The 18,804-nt window shown below is 41.5% G+C and overlaps 1 protein-coding gene across 1 annotated transcript; it reads right to left on the bottom strand.

The window, feature by feature from the left end:
• Window position 1: 1 nt before the first annotated feature.
• racgap1 (Rac GTPase activating protein 1) lies at window positions 2-14,992 on the bottom strand. The gene is made up of 17 exons (XM_076277542.1): window positions 14,878-14,992; window positions 14,184-14,271; window positions 13,883-14,085; window positions 13,547-13,689; window positions 12,943-13,012; window positions 12,772-12,825; window positions 12,609-12,686; window positions 12,259-12,376; window positions 11,871-12,022; window positions 6,281-6,445; window positions 5,421-5,516; window positions 4,754-4,952; window positions 3,591-3,696; window positions 3,242-3,374; window positions 2,824-2,956; window positions 1,881-1,980; window positions 2-824 (listed from the first exon to the last, which is right to left on the bottom strand). The coding sequence occupies exons 2-17, from the start codon at window positions 14,266-14,268 to the stop codon at window positions 749-751; spliced, it is 1,911 nt and encodes a 636-aa protein (XP_076133657.1). The 5' UTR covers window positions 14,269-14,271; window positions 14,878-14,992; the 3' UTR covers window positions 2-748.
• Between the last annotated feature and the right edge of the window lie 3,812 nt (window positions 14,993-18,804).

Raw genomic sequence — 18,804 nt, 5'->3', positions numbered from 1 at the left:
ATCATTCTGGGGTTTGTATTGCCAATTTGGAGAAGTGCTTTTCCAGACAATTGACTAACAAAGAATAGACATTTGCATTTGTAAATATAATGTGAGTTAAAATGGTGATCCAAAATGAAATTACTTTAAAAGACCAGGTAAAAAAAAACGGACTAAAGGACCATCACATAACATGACGTACTGACAGTAGTAGGTGTGCAAGTCAATTTGAGGGTCTACTTTTTTCTTATAAAATTAAATAAAAAAAAAATGAAAACATTAGATATCCTTCAAATGCTTCAACAACAAAATAGGTTAGACTTTACAGATATACCTTGCCTAGTACAACACTGCCAAAAGCCAGCTAGAAAAATACAGAGCAATTCTACAAAACACGGCACAAATCTTCACAAATAAAAACAGTCCTTTTGTCATTGTCCCATTGCACTATTGCACAGTAGTCAACCTGTCAGAGTATCTTGATGACAGACACTCATACTTGACTGACACTGCATGGGACACTACGGGTGTTTGTTCAGCGGCAGCTTCCCTTTGGTTGATTCAAAATATTTGAGGACCAAACATATATAAAACCTACTATGTACATAATCACAACAATAACAATCTACTTTGATACACTGACAGATATAAGAGTAAAAACAAAAGATAAGGTATTAGCACTAGACAGGAGCATACAATAGTACATATAAAAACTATAGCCTGAAATTGGCAGCCAGTAGCTGGGCCAGCTTCAATAGTCGGACTGGGACTACTTCAGGAGTGGAGAAGCGAAGAAAGTTCCCTGCCGGTTGAAGCCCACTGCCGATTTACTCTTGCTGCCAAACCTGTAGCAAAAAATTAAACCATTCTTAAAAGGAGCCCAGGGCCGCCAGACAACACAGCACAACGCAGGCAATAACTTTGGAACCAGAGGGTAGAGGCAGAGGAGAAAGTTATTTTTACCAAATGGACTTTGGTCAAGAGCTTCAAGGTCAGAAAGAGCCTGACTTGGCATAAAATTAACCAGCATCTCAAACATTTCAAAGATAAAAACGCTATGTACACACTCCATGAGCCATTTTCAGGATTAGGCATAGGTATCATCAAATTCCAAGTTAGAGAGGGCTTACTTACACACAGGCACTCACTACATACATATGCACCATCAAGCTACTTTCAGCCATCCGGCTATAGTATTCATGCAAGAAGGAGCCAGTAGCTAGCAAGTTAAACATCTACTACCGTTCAAAAGTTGGGGGTCACTTAGAAATGTCCTTGTTTTCATCATTAATGTTGTAAATTACTGTTGTAGAAAGAAATGGCTGATCTTTAATGCAATATCTACATTGCCCATTATCAACCATTCATCCAATGTTCCAAAGGCACATTCTGTTTACTAATCTGATATCATTTTAAAAGGCTAACTGAGACAACATTGGAGAACCCTTTTGCAATTATGTAAGCACATAACTGCTGCCCTGATTAAAAAAAACAATGCAACTTATCTCAGCTGGTATTCTGGAATGGATGATGGAGTGGAATGGAAATTTTTAAATGACCCCAAACTTTTGAACGGTTTGTTTGTTTAATTTAAGGCCATTTCCGCAACTAAGGCTATTTAATGGCCAGAGCACTGTGTGTTATAGAAACTTAAATATGTTTCTTAAAATCTATGCTAATAAGATATTCTAAAACCTTCAAAGGTGGGACCTTACTAAAAACATCAGCTAGTTTGATGATAAAATTGTTGTCTTTTGGTTTTTAAGGCAGGGCAACAGATCAAAATATGTCTCACTGACTTTTGAACGGTAATTGGTATGTGTACATGAAGCAGGCTGAGGCCTCGGGGAGCTCTGATCAGCACCAAATGCCTGTATTGTGTAAGGGGATTTATCACATACTTGGGAGTGATCTTGTTCATCATACGGCTGGATAGGGAGCTGGAGGAAGGAGTCTTGGTTATCTGGTGCTCTGGAGTGGTGAGCGGTCCCAGCATGCTCACTGCAGAGGGATGGATAGAGTTCAGAGTTAGTAAAAGGCACTCGCTCAGCCTGCATACTTCCAGCAGCACACTGCTGATCTTGTGCACAGTGTACACACAGTTTATACAAGTTAAAGTAAACAAACGTATATAACAGACACTTTTATCCAAAGCGACATATATAAACACTGCTTTGCCACGCCCAAGAGTAGTGTTACAAACGTGTGCAATTTACGACCGCAACATCAGTCATTGCAAGCGTCTCTTGATTGATTAATCACTCACTATGTGGATACTGTTTTTAGAATTGATTTAGATTAAGTGTTATTTAGTATAATTTGTATTTCAGTATATTTAGTATATTCTTTATCTTCTACTGTCCTTATTGCTTAGTTGTGTTTTTTATATAATATACTTTTAATTACCTTTTTCTGCTGTTAGTCAATGTGTGTGTGATGTCTGTATGCTACTGAGACCTTGAATTTCCCCTGGGGATCAATAAAGTATCTATCTATCTATCTATCTATCTATCTATCTAACTAACACGTCAACTGACCACCAATCGTTTAAACTAGACAAAATTGAGCATCTGAGACTGTCAAGGAGAACATTCAGGTTGGACTCAGGTTGATAAGTAACACTTGAAGTAGGCAACACAGTCACTGACACTTCATATAATCAATACTAATGTACTCTATCTTTCTTCTGTGTAAAAACATTGGTGGAAACATTTTTCCCCTCTATGTATGACATCCATTAGTTGTCATACATTAGTACAACACATCAAAGAGTTTTCCTGTCTTTTTGCTGGTCTTGTTTGCATTCTGAAACAAGACATTCTGAAGAGGACGATGACCACTCACCTTTGTGGTCTGGCGTGGCATAGCAGTTGCTGTTCTCAATGATCATGTGATCAAGGTGGTGGTCCTGGTCATTCTCAGCCATCATGTACTGGCTCCAGTACTCGGTGGGCAGGGCAAGGAGGCGCTCCACTACCTGCGTCCACGCAGAAGAAACCGCATTACCACTCTGAGGTTTACTGCCTATTGCCTCATCCTCTTCAAACCCACATAAGCACAGACTACCACGTACAATAACCTCAAGGCACACATTAGATTACATTTCATGAGATATGATGCCTGAGGGGAACAATTCTTATGGGGCTTGGTTCAGAGAGAAGGGTATTCTGGATGATGCCATCATGGATTAAAAAAAATAAAAGTTGGCAGTCTGTAGCAGTCTTTTTAAAAGTGTTACTGTTTAGTGTTGGAGTAATAGTACCTTTGGCTGGCGTTTGGTGTCCTGGAGAATGGTCATGGGGTCTGGGTCAGGCACTGCATGACCCACAATCGTGGGTCCAAACACTCGTGCCAGATTGGTGACATTCATTTTAGTAGCTGAACTCTGGGCAACTCTGACAAATAGATGCAATGCAGACAGTTAATATTTAATAGAAAACAACATTCAGATTTGTTTCTCCTCATTCAAATAACCCTTTCAGTACACAGAATTTGTGTTACAGACTTTGTATTAACAAGGTTGATATACTATTTCAACAAAAATAGAATGATCATATTTCCTCACATCTTCTCTAAGCACAAGGCAAGTGAAGTAGCACAGTGTCACTGACCTCTGCAGATGAATGACCAGGAAGGCCAGAGTGTCACGGTGGGGCTGCGGCAGATCGCTGATGGTCTGGTACATCAGGGCAATGCTGTTGTCCTCATCGCCCACCTCTGAGGAACAGAAAAGAGTTGTTCATCACGTCTTAACTGTGACACAAATGTGCATTGAAGTTTTGGAAGAATTCAGTCCTATTGACTCATGACTATGGACTCATGACTATGGGTCTTGGAGTGATTACAATAGCTGAATTTATAGTGTTTATGAGTATACAGTACAAATTTCCAGTCTCAATCTTTTAGCACATTCAAATAAGCTTGATTACACTCGTCTGAAAACATAGCCAAAAGCCAAACAGAACCAAGAGGCACAGAGATACTATAAAACCGTCTTCAGAGTGCTTCCTTCCTCTATAAATGTTTTAACAAGTTAGAACAAAAAAACATCACTCTACACCATTACAACTACAAGGGTACAGAAAGGGAATCTCGCTGCTGAATCTCAAACCACTATTTGAACAATGAACACATGTAGTTAATGTGTGCTTCTATGCCGTGAGAATTGTATTTACTGTAGCCATACCACTCGATGTCAGAGGGCCAGTGCATTGTTCAGTCACAGTGAACACAACCTGATCATGCAGGCACAAACATAATACATACTAGGTAAGGGATAATGTATTGTCCGCCGGTAATTATCAGTTGGGGTTCTGTTCTCCCTGTCGGGACTTATTTTCTGATAATTACCGGCGGACAATACATTATCCCGCTTATTACACGCATAACACAATGAATCTTTAAAAATGATTTTGCTACCGTTTCGTGTCTTCCGCTGACAAAATAAATAGTTCGCCACACAGATAGAATTTGACAGTTTCAGGTGTTACTAGCTTACTTTCCCTTTCAATGAAATTCCATTGCAATAAGCGAACGGAATTCTTGCGGAGGGATATGAAAGACGTTAATCAACCCGTTGCCATTGACAGCGGTGATTATATACTTTGCCGGTGATTTATATAGATTTAACATTGGGCCTTCCCAACGTTCGGGCCTTTCATGTGAATGGAAGTTTCTGCAGCACTCTGAAGAGCCGTGTAATAGTCCTACAAAATATAGGGCCTGGCCTGATCATAATGTGCAACGCGGGCTTGTCCTGGGCTCTGGCACCCACCTGCAGCATCCATGAAGGTCCGATTGAGCCGGAAGGTGAGCAGAGGCTCCCGCAGGTTCCTCAGGAAGTCCTTCAGAAGGCCTGTGATGGCGTGGATATCGTCCACCTTGCTGAGCAGCGGGACAGTCTTCCCACGCAGGAACTTCTCCTTCAGCTCGCGGACTGTTCTCTCAGCTCCAGACAGCCGGTACAGTCCAGCCTGCAGGGGGTGACGGAAAGGGAAGAGGCACACATGTAAGTCATTCCCTCACTCTCCACCTCAAACTGGTGTGTGGTGAGCATTTTGGCACATAACGGCTGCCATGCATCACCCAGGTGGGTGCTACACATTGGCGGCGGTTAGTTCCGCCATCACTTTGAAGCAGCTTGGGTGCCTTGAAAAGTACTACATAAATGCAATGTGTTGCTGCTGTTGGAGGATTTGGCAAATGAACCCACATGCCAGTTAAGCCTCTCAGAGACAGCATGCTGCGCTGCCTTACGGGCAGAGAGCGAGTTGGCTTCTGAATCATATCTTCTCACAATCCTGGCATTACACAACTCTCTTAATCCTGTAATCCGGATTAAAAATTTACTTGAAATTCCGATAACATCATGATTATTAAATTGTCCTCTTCTCACGTGAAACCTTGACAGCAGTCAGAAGCTCAGGACTCTGAGTTCTCACCTCGTTCAGGCCGCGTTGCTCAATCTCGTTCACACAGTGGACCACCAGAGAGGGGATCATGGGAGACGAGCCCGACACGTAGTCCGCCAGAGTGCCCTGGTCACATGACAGGAAATAAAACAAGGACCATCAGAGTGGGACACACAACACCAAACTACTAACCCAACATTGCAGCCACATTGTGTCCTCTTGACATAGCACAGACTATAGCCTACACAAGTGGTTGTATATGCTCATTGAGAATGTCACAGAATTATTCTGATAAGCTAGATAAAACGGCAAAAGGGTTGCAGTCTGAAGTTGACGAGTCAGTGCCCCTACAAACTACCAGCTGGCTCATAGAAAAATGACCTGACTGAATGGCCGAATTTACGGTGTCATTTTTTTATTCATTTCAGTTGTCTGTGTGTGTTAGTTTTCATTGAGCGGTCCCAAACTGGAAGTGGCCGCAATGTCCAGAGTAGAAGGAGGATTACCGATGAACAGTTAGCCAAAGATGACTGCACATGGTAGTAAAAACCCCGTTTTTTATTTTAATATTAAGGTCACAAAAATGAACCAAGATCAAATGTGTATGAGCAAGGAGATATTTGTGATCAATGAGGTAAAATCTTAGCTGATAAAATTGGTCACACTAAGTCTAGATCTCTTATCTGCACTCTTTGCGCCATACTGAAGGCAGGGCTTAAAGTGAAGAAAAATCCTGAGCCTGAAAGATTTTCGGGGTCGTACATAGGACCCACACAGCCGTGACACGCCGGAGATCCGGCACGCAGCCGGAATACTTTAAGCCCTGTGAAGGGGCAGGACTAAGGAGTAGAAATGGGATTGGGCCCAAGTCTCTGTTATCTGCACCATACCTCGCCAATCTTAACTGGGGTGCCAGCCATGGTTGGTATGCATGGCAGCGGACAGCGCTCGCGGCACTCCGGGTGGGACACCACACGGCAGTCTCGGCACTTCAGAGAGATCTTCCCAAACTTGATCCTCTTGCCACAAGGCACACAGGATTCAGGTTTGATCACCTGTTACAAAGAGAAATGATGGCACATCATTCAGCTTTAACCGTCTTGACTTTTCTTTTTCAGGGTTGCCACAACTATACAATGTCCCTTGTCATGATATACAGTACAAAACTCAGTTTGTCATTACACTTTTGACATTTCAAAAAAAATGTCACCATATAAAACCTCAACTATAAATCAATAACTGGCACCTAGAAGTGAAACCAGACAGAAGCAAAAATCCATGCACATATTATGATTTAACAGGGTATATACAGCAATCCTTAAGTTAAATGTACTACTTTTTAATACCTTTTTTACTACCTTCAGATTTTTTTTTTAAACCATCACGACACTGAATTGCAAGTGTTAATCAGCGACCTTTCTATTATTTACACAGATTTTGACATATATAACATACAAAAAAGAATAGATTGAGAGACTCACTGATGTTGACAACATATTGCACATATTTATTTCACTAAGTAAATAAAAATAAAACAAACTACATAAAATGTGCAATGGAGAGAATGGATCGTTCCAGCACACTGGCTGGCATTCACTGCAAGTTGATGCATTACAAACTGGCATCTTATGAACTGCTGATTCACAAACTGGCACCGACTACATGAACTGGTGAACTATTGTTTGCACGTGTGCTATAGCCTCCTGGGAACCAAGAAAAAAAAAGTGTCCAACAATTTCTTTTTTTTTTTGTGATTTCCTTTCTATTTAGGATTAAAAAAACATCTTACAATTTTTATTTTTAAAAATGTATTTTTATTGTAAATTTTATAGCATGTCCCCTGTGGAGGACAAAAGGACAGTTTTACTATGAAAAGGTAGCCATGAAAATAGACAAAAATGGACAAATTATGCTTTTAGTGGTATTAAATTAAGGGTAAACTTAACCAAATATAAGGGGAAATGTTATTTATCCTTCTAGACTACTTTATTTGCCTTTTTGGACAGTTGTATTTCTTTTTTCTGGATTGTTCATTTCATTTTCATGTTTTTCTTTCATCTGCGATAATTCATTTTTTAGTCTTACTCTTCCTCGCTATCTTCTTGAGGCACAGGTTCATAGTCCTCATCTCTGTTTCACTCACTCATCACCTGAGAGCTCCAAATCTGACCCCCCCTCATTCATCCTATACAAATGATCTCCTAAATTTCTAACTATTTTGGTCCTGGTGTCCATTATAATGGACATTCATAAAGTCACTATTATTTCAAAATGTAAATAACTTAACTTCTTTCAAAATGAATCATATGATTCCTGACATTTTCATTAACAAGACCATATATTGCCATCATAATGAATGCTTAATAAGAAGACACTATTTGACTTCTCTCCTCCTTCCATAAAATGTGCTTGTTTTGATGTCAACCATTTTTGAGAACCAGGAAGAGGAGGTTCCCAGCAACCCAGCCAATCACATGATATATCATTAGAAAGCCCAGGATGTCCTCTTTAAAAGACCACAGGAATTGATAGAATAGCTCAAAGGGGTAAAGGGGTATGGTTCTAGAACTTATGTCCACTACAGAGGACATAGGTCTATGGATTGGTTCTCAGGAGGATAGGCCTAATATGAACTTGTGGGCAAATCTGATGATGTACCCAGTTTTGTTTTTACCACACGTGAATGACTTCGCGATGTCAGAGTCGGGAAACATTTCTTTAAACAGCTCCGAAATTCCTTCATTGGAGTTCAATGAGTGGTGTTTAACTGCAGTGTTCAGACACCACAGAGCCTCCACGCGCAGTATTGGTGTGGCGCCCATGGCCACCCGGAGGTCAGACGTTGCTGGAGCCGTAGCATTGGCCAGTAGGCCTACCGTGGCACTAATTTGCAGCGGTGGTGGTGGAGGTGCAGCTGCACAGACAGCTGAGAGTGGTAGAATTAACTGCTCTCTCCGCGCACGCATTCCAATTATGTTTAGTGGATTGCATATGCGACCGAAGTGAGTTAGCTCCCATCCAGTTGACATTGATGTTTTTTTTTTTTTTTACACACCACAACAATAAGCCTGCCTGTTATTCCCTACTACAGGCCTGAGCCAGTCCTTAAACACTGGGTCCTTCACCCAGCTATCAAAACACTTGCATTTGCCCATGAAGACGACGATGGTTGTCCAGTCGTTGAAGATATGCCTTGAAGCAAGTCTAAAATAAAACGTAAGCCAGCCACTTCTGTTGAGCACGCAGTGTTCTGAGATGATGCCGAACGACCACTGAATATGACGTCAGCATCAAACACAAGTTGAGACGGAGACGAAAGATCTTTGATTATGTGCCCAGAAATGCTAAAGCCCACATTTAAACAAACTAACGCGAACTTAAGCAGATAGAATTTCAATCAGAATAGGACACCTGATAGTCTGAAAAAATAATACCTAATTTGGAAAAAATAATACCTCTGAGACCACATTTAACACTTTTAATGGCCTTAAAGGAGAATTCCGGTGTGATATTGACCTAAAGTGTATTGAAACATGATACCGAGTGTGAACGTATGTCTCATAACCCATCTCGGCTTGTCCCCTGCACTCCAAAATCTGGCGCTAGTTGCTAGGGTTAGGGCCCTGACATTTAAAACGAGACATTGAGAACTTTGTAAAAGCACTGGTAGTTTACTTACAAGATGATTTATGCAGACAGTATCTTCACGAAGTTTAGCGTTTGCTATGGTATGATAAGGGATCAGATTCCAAAAATAATTCAGTGGAAATGCATGGATTCCAGTTTCTTCCAGTAGCAGCAATTGGAATCCATGCATTTCCACTGAATTATTTTTGGAATCTGATCCCTTATCATACCTGTTCATTCTTACTCGTCGCTCGACTAATCGTGACTAAATTCAAGATGGCTGCAAACACTAAACTTTGTGAAGATACTGTCTGTATAAATCGTCTTGTAAGTAAACTACCAGTGCTTTTTCAAAGTTCTCAATGTCTCGTTTTAAATGTCAGGGCCCTCGGAAGTCTACCAATGAAGTGTGGAGATACATTGAGCCTCGTAAATGGTGTAAAACAGTGATTTATTTGCATGGCTAGCCCTATGCCGAAGCACCACCATTGAAAAAGCTGTTGGTAGCATCGGCTAACTAGGGCCAGATTTTGGAGTGCAGGGGACAAGCCGAGATGGGCTATGAGACATACGTTCACACTCGGTATCATGTTTCAATACACTTTAGGTCAATATCACACCGGAATTCTCCTTTAAATTTGACAATTTGGATTTATTACTTTTTAATACTTTTTAAAACCCCGCGGACACCCTTTTTAAAAAGCCATACTTTCAAGACATTAACATCGTTTCAAATCAAAGTCCTCTGCTGTATTGTACTGTAAACCATTGGTTCCCAAAGACTGGGTCGCGATCCGCAGATTTTATTTGGGTCGCAAACATAATGACAATTTATGTTGTGTAATAGACCAAGCTTATAGCTTAGGAAAGCTAACAGCTTTCTATTAGGATCTAGTTTGTTAACTACCACAGTCACGGTTTTGTCATAACTCTTAATTTGTCTCATTTAGAATAGCTCTGAAACTGGGATGCGAACATGTCGCAGAGGGGACGCAAGAGTTTGGACATCTCACTCACAAAATGAAACAATATTTCTGTCGGGCGCCTACCATGGACCTCACAATGCAAGGGACAAGAATCAGCCTATATTTGCGCGAACATTAACCGACAGCAGCTCTTCAACTTGGCTCATTAAAATCTAAAAAGTATCATTTTAAATCTCAAAGACTGTGCTGTCAACAACTGAAGCAGATATCCATAGACCAGACATACATTTGCGTCATAGGTAGGGATGTAACGATTACCGGTATAATGGTAAACCGCGATAAAAATGTTGACGATAATAATTACCGTTTTCATTTCAAACATCATGATTATCACTGTTGATTACCGCAGTATGGAAACTGTGTGTTTAATCCTTCCCAGCTTCACCCGAGCCTGCTTTTGACATACAGTAGGCCTGGTACAATGGAACAAAACTGCTACCCTACTGATTCTGTTGTCTAATTGATGGTCTTAACTACGATTCGGATTAGGCGGAACTTTTTCACCGCAAAATGTGCACTGTATCATGTAGCCACTCCGTCCACATTTAAATCAATTCCACTCACGTTATCAGGAGAATACAGTAGCCTAAAGTTTTATTTTGAACGCTTACTTTGGTCTCACTCATTGCATCCAAATAACAGAAATAGCAAACTTCAAGTTATGGTAGGGTAAGTTAAGCTATAAGCACATAGCCAATTAAACATGAAGAAAAAAGTGAACGGGACACTTTTTGAAACTATTTCAGCTTGTGTAGGCCTATCAGTGCTTTCTGAACACAATAAACACACTTTTAGAAATACCGTGATAATACCGAAAACCGTGATAATTTTGGTCACTATAACCGTGAGGTTAAATTTTCATACCGTTACATCCCTAGTCATAGGCTGCAGATAGTTTTAATTGTAGATAGGCCTATACTCTTTAAAGTTAATAGCAGTTCACATTCCTTCTTATTTCGGATTTAAAACACACAACAGTGCATTAGATTAGGGTACAATTTAAATGGATATTTAAACGCTATTGTCCTCTCGTTTTCCATCTCGCGAACTCCACTACAGTAAAGGCGCATTATCGTTCATCTTTTGGCTATTTCTCTTGTTCTGATATTTATTCATCTCACATTCTTACAACATAGCTAAACAACACCAATACACAGCCTCAGCACAAACAAGCACACGTCTAAGTCTAGAGGAAAATGCGGATTCAACTTTCGGAATAAAGAAACCTCTACAAATTGGCTAAGCTATAACGACTTGAGATATTTGCTGTTTACATCAGAATTGTCCACGGTGTGTATGGATCCATTTGTCTGCAACACAACATAGATGTTGTAGCCGAGGCTATCTTTAGAAATACAGGAGCAGCTTACTATGCTGAAGAGTGATGACTGCCAGAATATCCCCAAACTCTCGGATGTACATTAAAACTTATATTTTCAGTAGGCTAGTCATGTCCAACTTAAATTTGAAAATATTTAACAATGTAACTGAGATTGCAGAATTGTAAAACTGGAGTCAGTGCATCACCAAACCCTATAGTGGTAGTAGGCCAGACCTAGGCACTATTGGATATCTATTCAACCACCAGATATGGCACTGTATGGTTTGGGGGGGGCCCGGCATAGAAAAGATTGAGAACCTGTGGTGTAAACATAGACGTTTTGGGCAATATTGATGGGTGCATGTTAGATCTGAGATTAATTGGGTCGCGATGGTCTGTCATTTTTAAAAAGTGGGTCCCCAGAAAAAAATGATTGATAAAGACTGTTCTGAACACTGTAAAAATGATGGCCAAAAAGCAAAATGTGTTGTTAAACCTGGCAGCAAAAGCTGAAAGTGACGGTAGATGCTCTCCCAGTTGTCTTACCGTTTTGGAGACAAACTCATGCAGGCGCAGGCTGCCCCCATTGTTGCTAGGAGTGCTGGGTAGTGTGGAGGTAGAAATCTGTCTCTCAGGCCGGCCTGGCTGCTTGAACACTGTATCATTGGACTGGATGGAGTCTGTGTCCCAGTCCTGTGCTGCTGACGACACAGGACCAAATAAATAAATACACAACAACAACAACAACACATCACTTAAGTTCTACCATGAAAGAATGCCCTGAAGAGCTGTTTTCACAGCCATCAGCACCTGCTATAAAAGAAGTCTATGTAATGAGAACTTTCAGACTGACACAGATTGATCTCATTTTGGACACATCATGGATCTTCATAAGACTACACAGCTAAATGAAGTGAACCGAGAGACATTCCACCTGTCTTTCTCCTGCTGCGGGTCCAGTATGGTACAGATTCAATAGTAGAAACAGCCTCAATGGGTCCTCCATTAGCAGGCACCGTCACAGTGGTCTTTGCCACCAGTGACTCATTACCCTATGGACATACAGGGCAAGAGAAAGACACACACACACAGCTATTTAACTGTACAGCCGATGGCGTATGAATGACATTCTGTACACGGAAACGGTAACTGCAGAAGGACAGAGGGCAATAAAAGGCCAATTTACTTCGAAAACACAAAGGCCAAAAGGACATTTTTTTTCCAGGTAATTGCGCAAGCAAACAACTAGCAACTCTGAAATGCCATCAAGCACTGTTGCTGTACCTTGTCTGATGTGCGGCCAGTTGAGCGAGACTTCTTTGCACCATTAACAGGGCCTTCTGTGTGGTTTCTGGATGACCGCTGAAATTGTTAAAATATTAGATCACCTATGTGGCATGTCAGTCAAAATATTACCAATAAGCATCAAAACAAGCACCCTACTTACTCTTTTTTGTCGCTTCTTGAGCCGAACATTTCTGACCAAGGAGGAATCCCAGTCCTGTTGTGTCCAAATTGATACAAAATCAGTATATTAATCATAACATGAAGATGCAATGGGACATCTAGCCTGTATTACAAAAGCCATTCACCTCTGCACAGCCATTGAGTGACTTACCAGTGAGTCATCAGTCTTGTCAAAACTGATGTCAGACAAAATGGAAGCAGACTCATCTATGGTTGTCAATCTGTTGGGGTGAAGGGAATATGTATGAAACCCTGATCATACAGCACAGGAAAAATGGCTTTGCAGTGAGTGAACACTGACAGTTATTCTGCCTTGCAAGAGAATAACAAGACGACTAATTTATTTAAACTTACCAACTGCCTGTCCTGCTCAACACAAATGTTTTCAACAGAATGATGAATCTGTGTCTACTTCATTGTCCATTTAATGTGTAATGACTAGTAATACAAATAAAATGAACTGACAGACTACCCTCAAATTTCAGATAATAATCCCAGGAAAAACAGCTTGTGATCTGCAGTCTCAGATGAAAGCTAATAAAGCATAAACACATTATTACTAAATGATGTCAATAAGGAGAGAAGAAGAGAGAAGAAAGGAGAGGAGGAGACAGAAGAGTATAAAAGAAGATAGTAAAAGAGAGGAGATGAGCAGAAAATGGGGCGAGGAGAGAAGAAGAGTAGAGATGAAAGAAGAGTATAAGAGGAGAGTACATCATCCATCAAACCGGGTGTTTCAGGGCCATTGTCCTTACCTTCGGCTGGTGTTGAGGTTGGCGGGAGCAGGAGATCGGAAATTGAGGAAGGCCAAGGCAGAGCGTTGCTCTTCATTCAACTGGATGCTGTTACTCGAGCCCTCGGAAACCAGCAACTCACGTATCAACTGGATTTGGCGGTCCTGCAGAAGCAAACAGCACTTGAGAGGATATTCGTCACATCTCTACATAGTGGGTGAATTGGTAGGTGAACAGTTGGTACATGTACAAATCTGCATTGCAGTACTTCTTGCTGTAGGAAACCAATTAATTCCTTCAACCAGATTCCAGTTATAATATGAATGAACTACCAGTGTCTCAACACGTCCCTCTTACCAATTTCTCACAATCTGCCTCTGCCTTCTGCCGCCTACGAATCTCAACGTCCACCTGATTCCGGGCGTGTTTGAGCTTCACTTCCAGAGCACCTCTCTCAGTCTCGACTTTAGCCAGCACTTCTTTACAGGAACAGAAGTCCTGCTCCAATTTCAGCCATTTGCGTCTACAGTCCTCGAAATTCAGTGCCATCTGAATAAGCTCTGGTTGGGAAAACACAAATTCCATTAAATATTTTAAAACAGAAAGTATTGGAAACGCTGTTTTGTAACGTAACGGCAGATAGTAATCAACTACTTACGTGGCTCAACACCCTCGCTGAGCAACTCCACCTGAGCCCGTAGGCTCTGGAAGAGGCCGTGAAGACTCCTCACTGTTGTATCCATGGTCTGAGCAAAGGCAGACAAGAAAACCGTTAGCATGCATTGCTAGTTCACATCGCAAATGCCGGTTATTCGAACCCCTAGCATAACGTTAACATGACCTAACTATAGTGACAAAGATATTGGTTTTCGGTATATTAGTTTAAAGTTGAACAAACTCCATTACAGTTGACACTAATGACAAGCCAACGTTAGATGACGAGGTGCCCTAGTCATTGCTAACGTTAAGCTAAACGTGTAACGTTATTGTTATCAAAAGGTGGTCTCATTTGCAATGTAACATTAGCTTGAATGTTAACGTAGCTAATATTAATCCTCATTTGCAATGACGATAACGTTAAGCTTAACGCTATGTGAATAACATTTCACAAACCAATTCAAGATAACGTAATACTTTGTTAAAACAGCAATTTCAACGGACATTAGAACATGCCTTTGAACTTTGATCACGTAAATTAGTAAAGTTAACGGCTAACGTTACCCAGCTAAGGCTAGTTCTAACCTTCCGAATGCCACTGAATAACGGGTGGATGTTATCCGCTAGGTCGCCATCTATGCTAAGTTAACTAGCGAACATTTGCTGTTAAAAATACCAATTCGTGACTTACATACTTTTCAGCTCAAAGCGGTATCTGATCTCGTTGTAATAAACGTTATGGTCCCATCCAACCTTCACATGAACATCAAATGCTTTCCATCACCACCATGGCTGGGGTTACCGCAATAACAACAGCCTACTGTTTGTAAAAAGATAGAAAGTTGCATTTCAAATTTTCCCGGCGACCAATGACAATGAAGACGTACTGTCGTAAACTAGATGACGAAGCACGTATGGGCGGAGTCAGACACGCAGGGTAGCAAGCAACAGTCAACGGACTGGAGGGCAATGCTTTTCATAATAAAGGGCCTTTTAAGGCTGACTGAGAACCGGATCTGGACCTTATTTAGGCCAGATCAACGTTAGAGCCAGTCTAGATTCAAGGGTTGTGGATAAGCAGTGGATGCCAGTCTAGATTCAAGGGTTGTGGATAAGCAGAAACTGGGAAAATAATTAAACTACTGTAGTCTGTATGAGCCTAATTGTAACCTATTTCATTGTAACCTATGGAAAACCTGCACTATTAAAACGAATGTGTTGAAAACAATAAAACTTGCATTTTTTTAACACATCTCTGTGTAAACATAGGGACAACACAAGTTTGTTTCCTTTTTTTATTTGTTGCACAAAATGTGTTGCAACCTCAACCTTGGTCTCTGTATTTATTTCCAATCTGTGAATTAGTGAAACACAGCACACAGTGAACACACAGTGAAGTGAAGCACACATTAATCCCGAAGCAGTGAGCTGCCTGCTGCACTCGGGGAGCAGTGAGGGGTTAGGTGCCTTGCTCAAGGCCACTTCAGCCGTGGACTACCGTTTGGGGATCGAACCAGCAAACCCTTCGGTTACAAGGCTGAAGCCCTAACCAGTAGGCCACAGCTGCCCCGATCATCTCTGTGTCGAGACAACACTTTCGTTTTAAGGGTGTCCTGTGGAATGTTGTTTGAAAGGTAGGCAGCAAAGGTGTAGATTGGCCAAGCCAAAGTAGGCCTACCCACATCAGTGTCATTAAAGCAACACCAAAGAGTTTTTTGTACCTTAAAATAATGTTTCCAAAATCGTTTCAGTGGTTCATCAACTTGTAACAGGGTGAACGGCACTTCTGCATTCGCTTCACAGCCCTCTATCGGCTATAACCGCACTATGTAAGTTTGCCAGATCGGGTAGCGGATCTGTAGTTCGATGGAATAAGACATAAGAAACTACAAATTTGACTTGCATCTGATGTCGCAATACATCGTACTTTCATAAATCGTGCAACATATTATACCTTGTCTATGGACATCGTTATTTGCAAAGCCGGTGCTGGATAAACAAATAGCGTGCGTGCGACAGAGGGAAAGTTCTTTGGTGTTGCTTTAACTGGAAAATGCCATCAAATACCATATAAACCAGTGAAATACCCAGTATCCAGTGAAATACCATATAAAGCACAATTCATTCAATCATATGAAGATTCTTTCACACAAACATACAGGTATTTGTGGGCGTTTAAGGGCCATTTTGGGAGGTAACCAGGTTTGCCATGCTTTTGGAGGTGCATACAAACGCTGCATTGCCATTGAGGTCACATAGCAAGGGTTATAAAAGTATTTTCTCGTGTTTAGTTGTAAAATGAAGACACAGTTTTTAGTCATACATGCGTGTTCACTTCTGGCTCCTTGGCTATCAATTTGGTAACAATAACGGGCTATTTGAAGTCTTTAGAACACTAAACATATTGGAGGTGTCAAATGTTGAGTTACTCCAGTCTAGATTTTTTGACGTTAATCACTCCTATGATGTATTGCTATTGTCCATCCATAGAAAATGCCTGTTTTGAAGTTAACTGATGGTTAAATAACCAAAAATCGGATTGTTTGCACCTCCAAATGGGCGGTGACATACGTCTGTGACGCGAGTTTGTGTGAAAGAATAGCATATTCATAGCATGCCGATATTCATAATAAAGCTTATAGTCCACTGAAGCTACAGCCTGTCATACCACTAGTGAAGAAAAGTCATCATCCAGAGGGACCACCATTTCCATGTTGTCAATGACGATAGCTGCTCAGTCCACTGCTGGTCCAGAGAGTCAGTGCCCACCTCAGTGCCACTGGTCCCATGGTAACATGTTACTGTGGCCAACCTGAGTGAAACTGTCCGAGCCATCTACCGCACTGGTCTGCACACAAAAATGTGTCCGGTCAAGAGGCAATGGACATCGAGTGACAAGTGACATCGAGGAGATGGGGCAAAAGTGATATCAGGGAGATACTGGCCTTTTTCCTGTGATGCTGGAGTTTCCTGAGGCTGAGTTCATTACTGCTGGAGTTTCCTGAGGCTGGCACCATACCACAGATGCTTCATCAGAGATTTTGCGACCACCACTGCCAGCCCACTCCATCCACTTAAAGCAATAAGGGCCACTATTCCAACAGGGAGAAGACTGTACAGCTGATTTCCACCCCCACCAGGCAGTAGGCCTACTCATCGAGACCCCCATGCTGACATTTCCTGATCTACAGTGACCATTCATTCTTGACACTGAGGCCAGTAACACGGGTCCAGTGCTGTGGACTGTTTTAGCTTCACTCTGGCGATCAAATTCGCTATTCTAACTAGCCGCCAGGAGCATCATGTCATGGGAATCTGCATCTGGCTCTGGTCTATTGGTGCAGCAGTTCAGGAGTCAGTCAACAGTGTGCACCCCATAGCCCTTGTGTGCAAATGGGAGCTCTGAATGCCAGTGGGCTTAGCGTTTAGCCTTCCTCAGAGATAGAGGTGTGTGTGTGTGTGTGTTTGTCTGTGTGTGGAAGTCTGTGCTAGAGTAAGTACTAACAGCCAACAGCTTTGGGAGGGACCCTGATAAAGCCCAGGGCTCGCCAAAAGCAAGCCTATGATAGCGGCTGTGGAGGAGAGGTGTCTGTTTCTGGAGATTAGGGATGGGCTTATTGTTTTGAATCCAAACACAAGAAAGGAGTCTATCCTATATTCATGAGCTAGATGAGCAGGGCCCACTTCCCCGATAACGACGGAGACACGCTCTTAAGAGGGTTTTCTACGATTCATCTTACGATCGTTCGTTTAGTTTTTCCGACTGTTTCCCGAACATGCTCGTAGCGTGAACGCGCGTGCACTGCTCTTAAGATGCTCTTAAGGGGAGCTGTCCACGTTAATAGTTCTGAAATATCCTCTGATTTGACGGTGATGTCAGGTGACTGCACGTCACAGCTATAGGCCTACCATTTAAACTTCGGATCTACACATTAATTCACATCAATACGAAAATAGAAACACTTTGACATCTGCATGTAAGCATCCCAAGTAGGTTATATACCACACAGAGACATAAATAATTGTAATTATTTTAAGATTAGATTGTTGCACCATGCAATAATTTTTCGCGGTGCCACTTAAGAACACGTTTGAAGATAAGAAAGAAGTCGAGTAAGAAAGAGAGGAAATGTGTAGGCTTAGATTTTGATGCAGTAGGCTACAGACTAAACCACATGTTGCTTTCTCTGCTTTTTACCTCATAGGCCTAATAAAATATTCACTTAGCAAAGATAATGTCAAACTATTCTGGCAACGTCTCGTTTCATAACTTGATTGCATTTTTGTCCGCTTTTCATCACATTATTATGACCATTAAATGTAGGCTATTTTGCACGCTAAAATCTGATTCATCACAGGTAAACACAATAAAGAATGGGAACCTAAATTGGATTATGTATTCTAAGTTGTAATTCCTCTGTATGTCCTGTTGGTGACCTCAGTGAGAAGTACTGTTAAGACGCTCTTAGCCGGTAACGAGTACTCTGGAGCACTCCTAGATCTACGAGTGTTTTCACGATGCTCTTAAGCTACGATGGTTTCGGGAAACAGTCGGCAAATCTTAAGACGTTCGTAAGAGGGACTTTACGACGCTCTTAGGCTTAAGATGCTTTCGGGGAAGT

The sequence above is a fragment of the Alosa pseudoharengus genome, unplaced genomic scaffold (genome assembly GCF_046254945.1).
Source record: "Alosa pseudoharengus isolate Yale_2024_CS ecotype anadromous, Long Island Sound unplaced genomic scaffold, YU_APseudo_1.1 YU_APseudo_1.1_scf_9, whole genome shotgun sequence".
Lineage (NCBI taxonomy): Eukaryota > Metazoa > Chordata > Actinopteri > Clupeiformes > Clupeidae > Alosa > Alosa pseudoharengus.
Note: the sequence above shows the minus strand (reverse complement) of the source record. Positions and strands in the feature narration are given on the sequence as shown.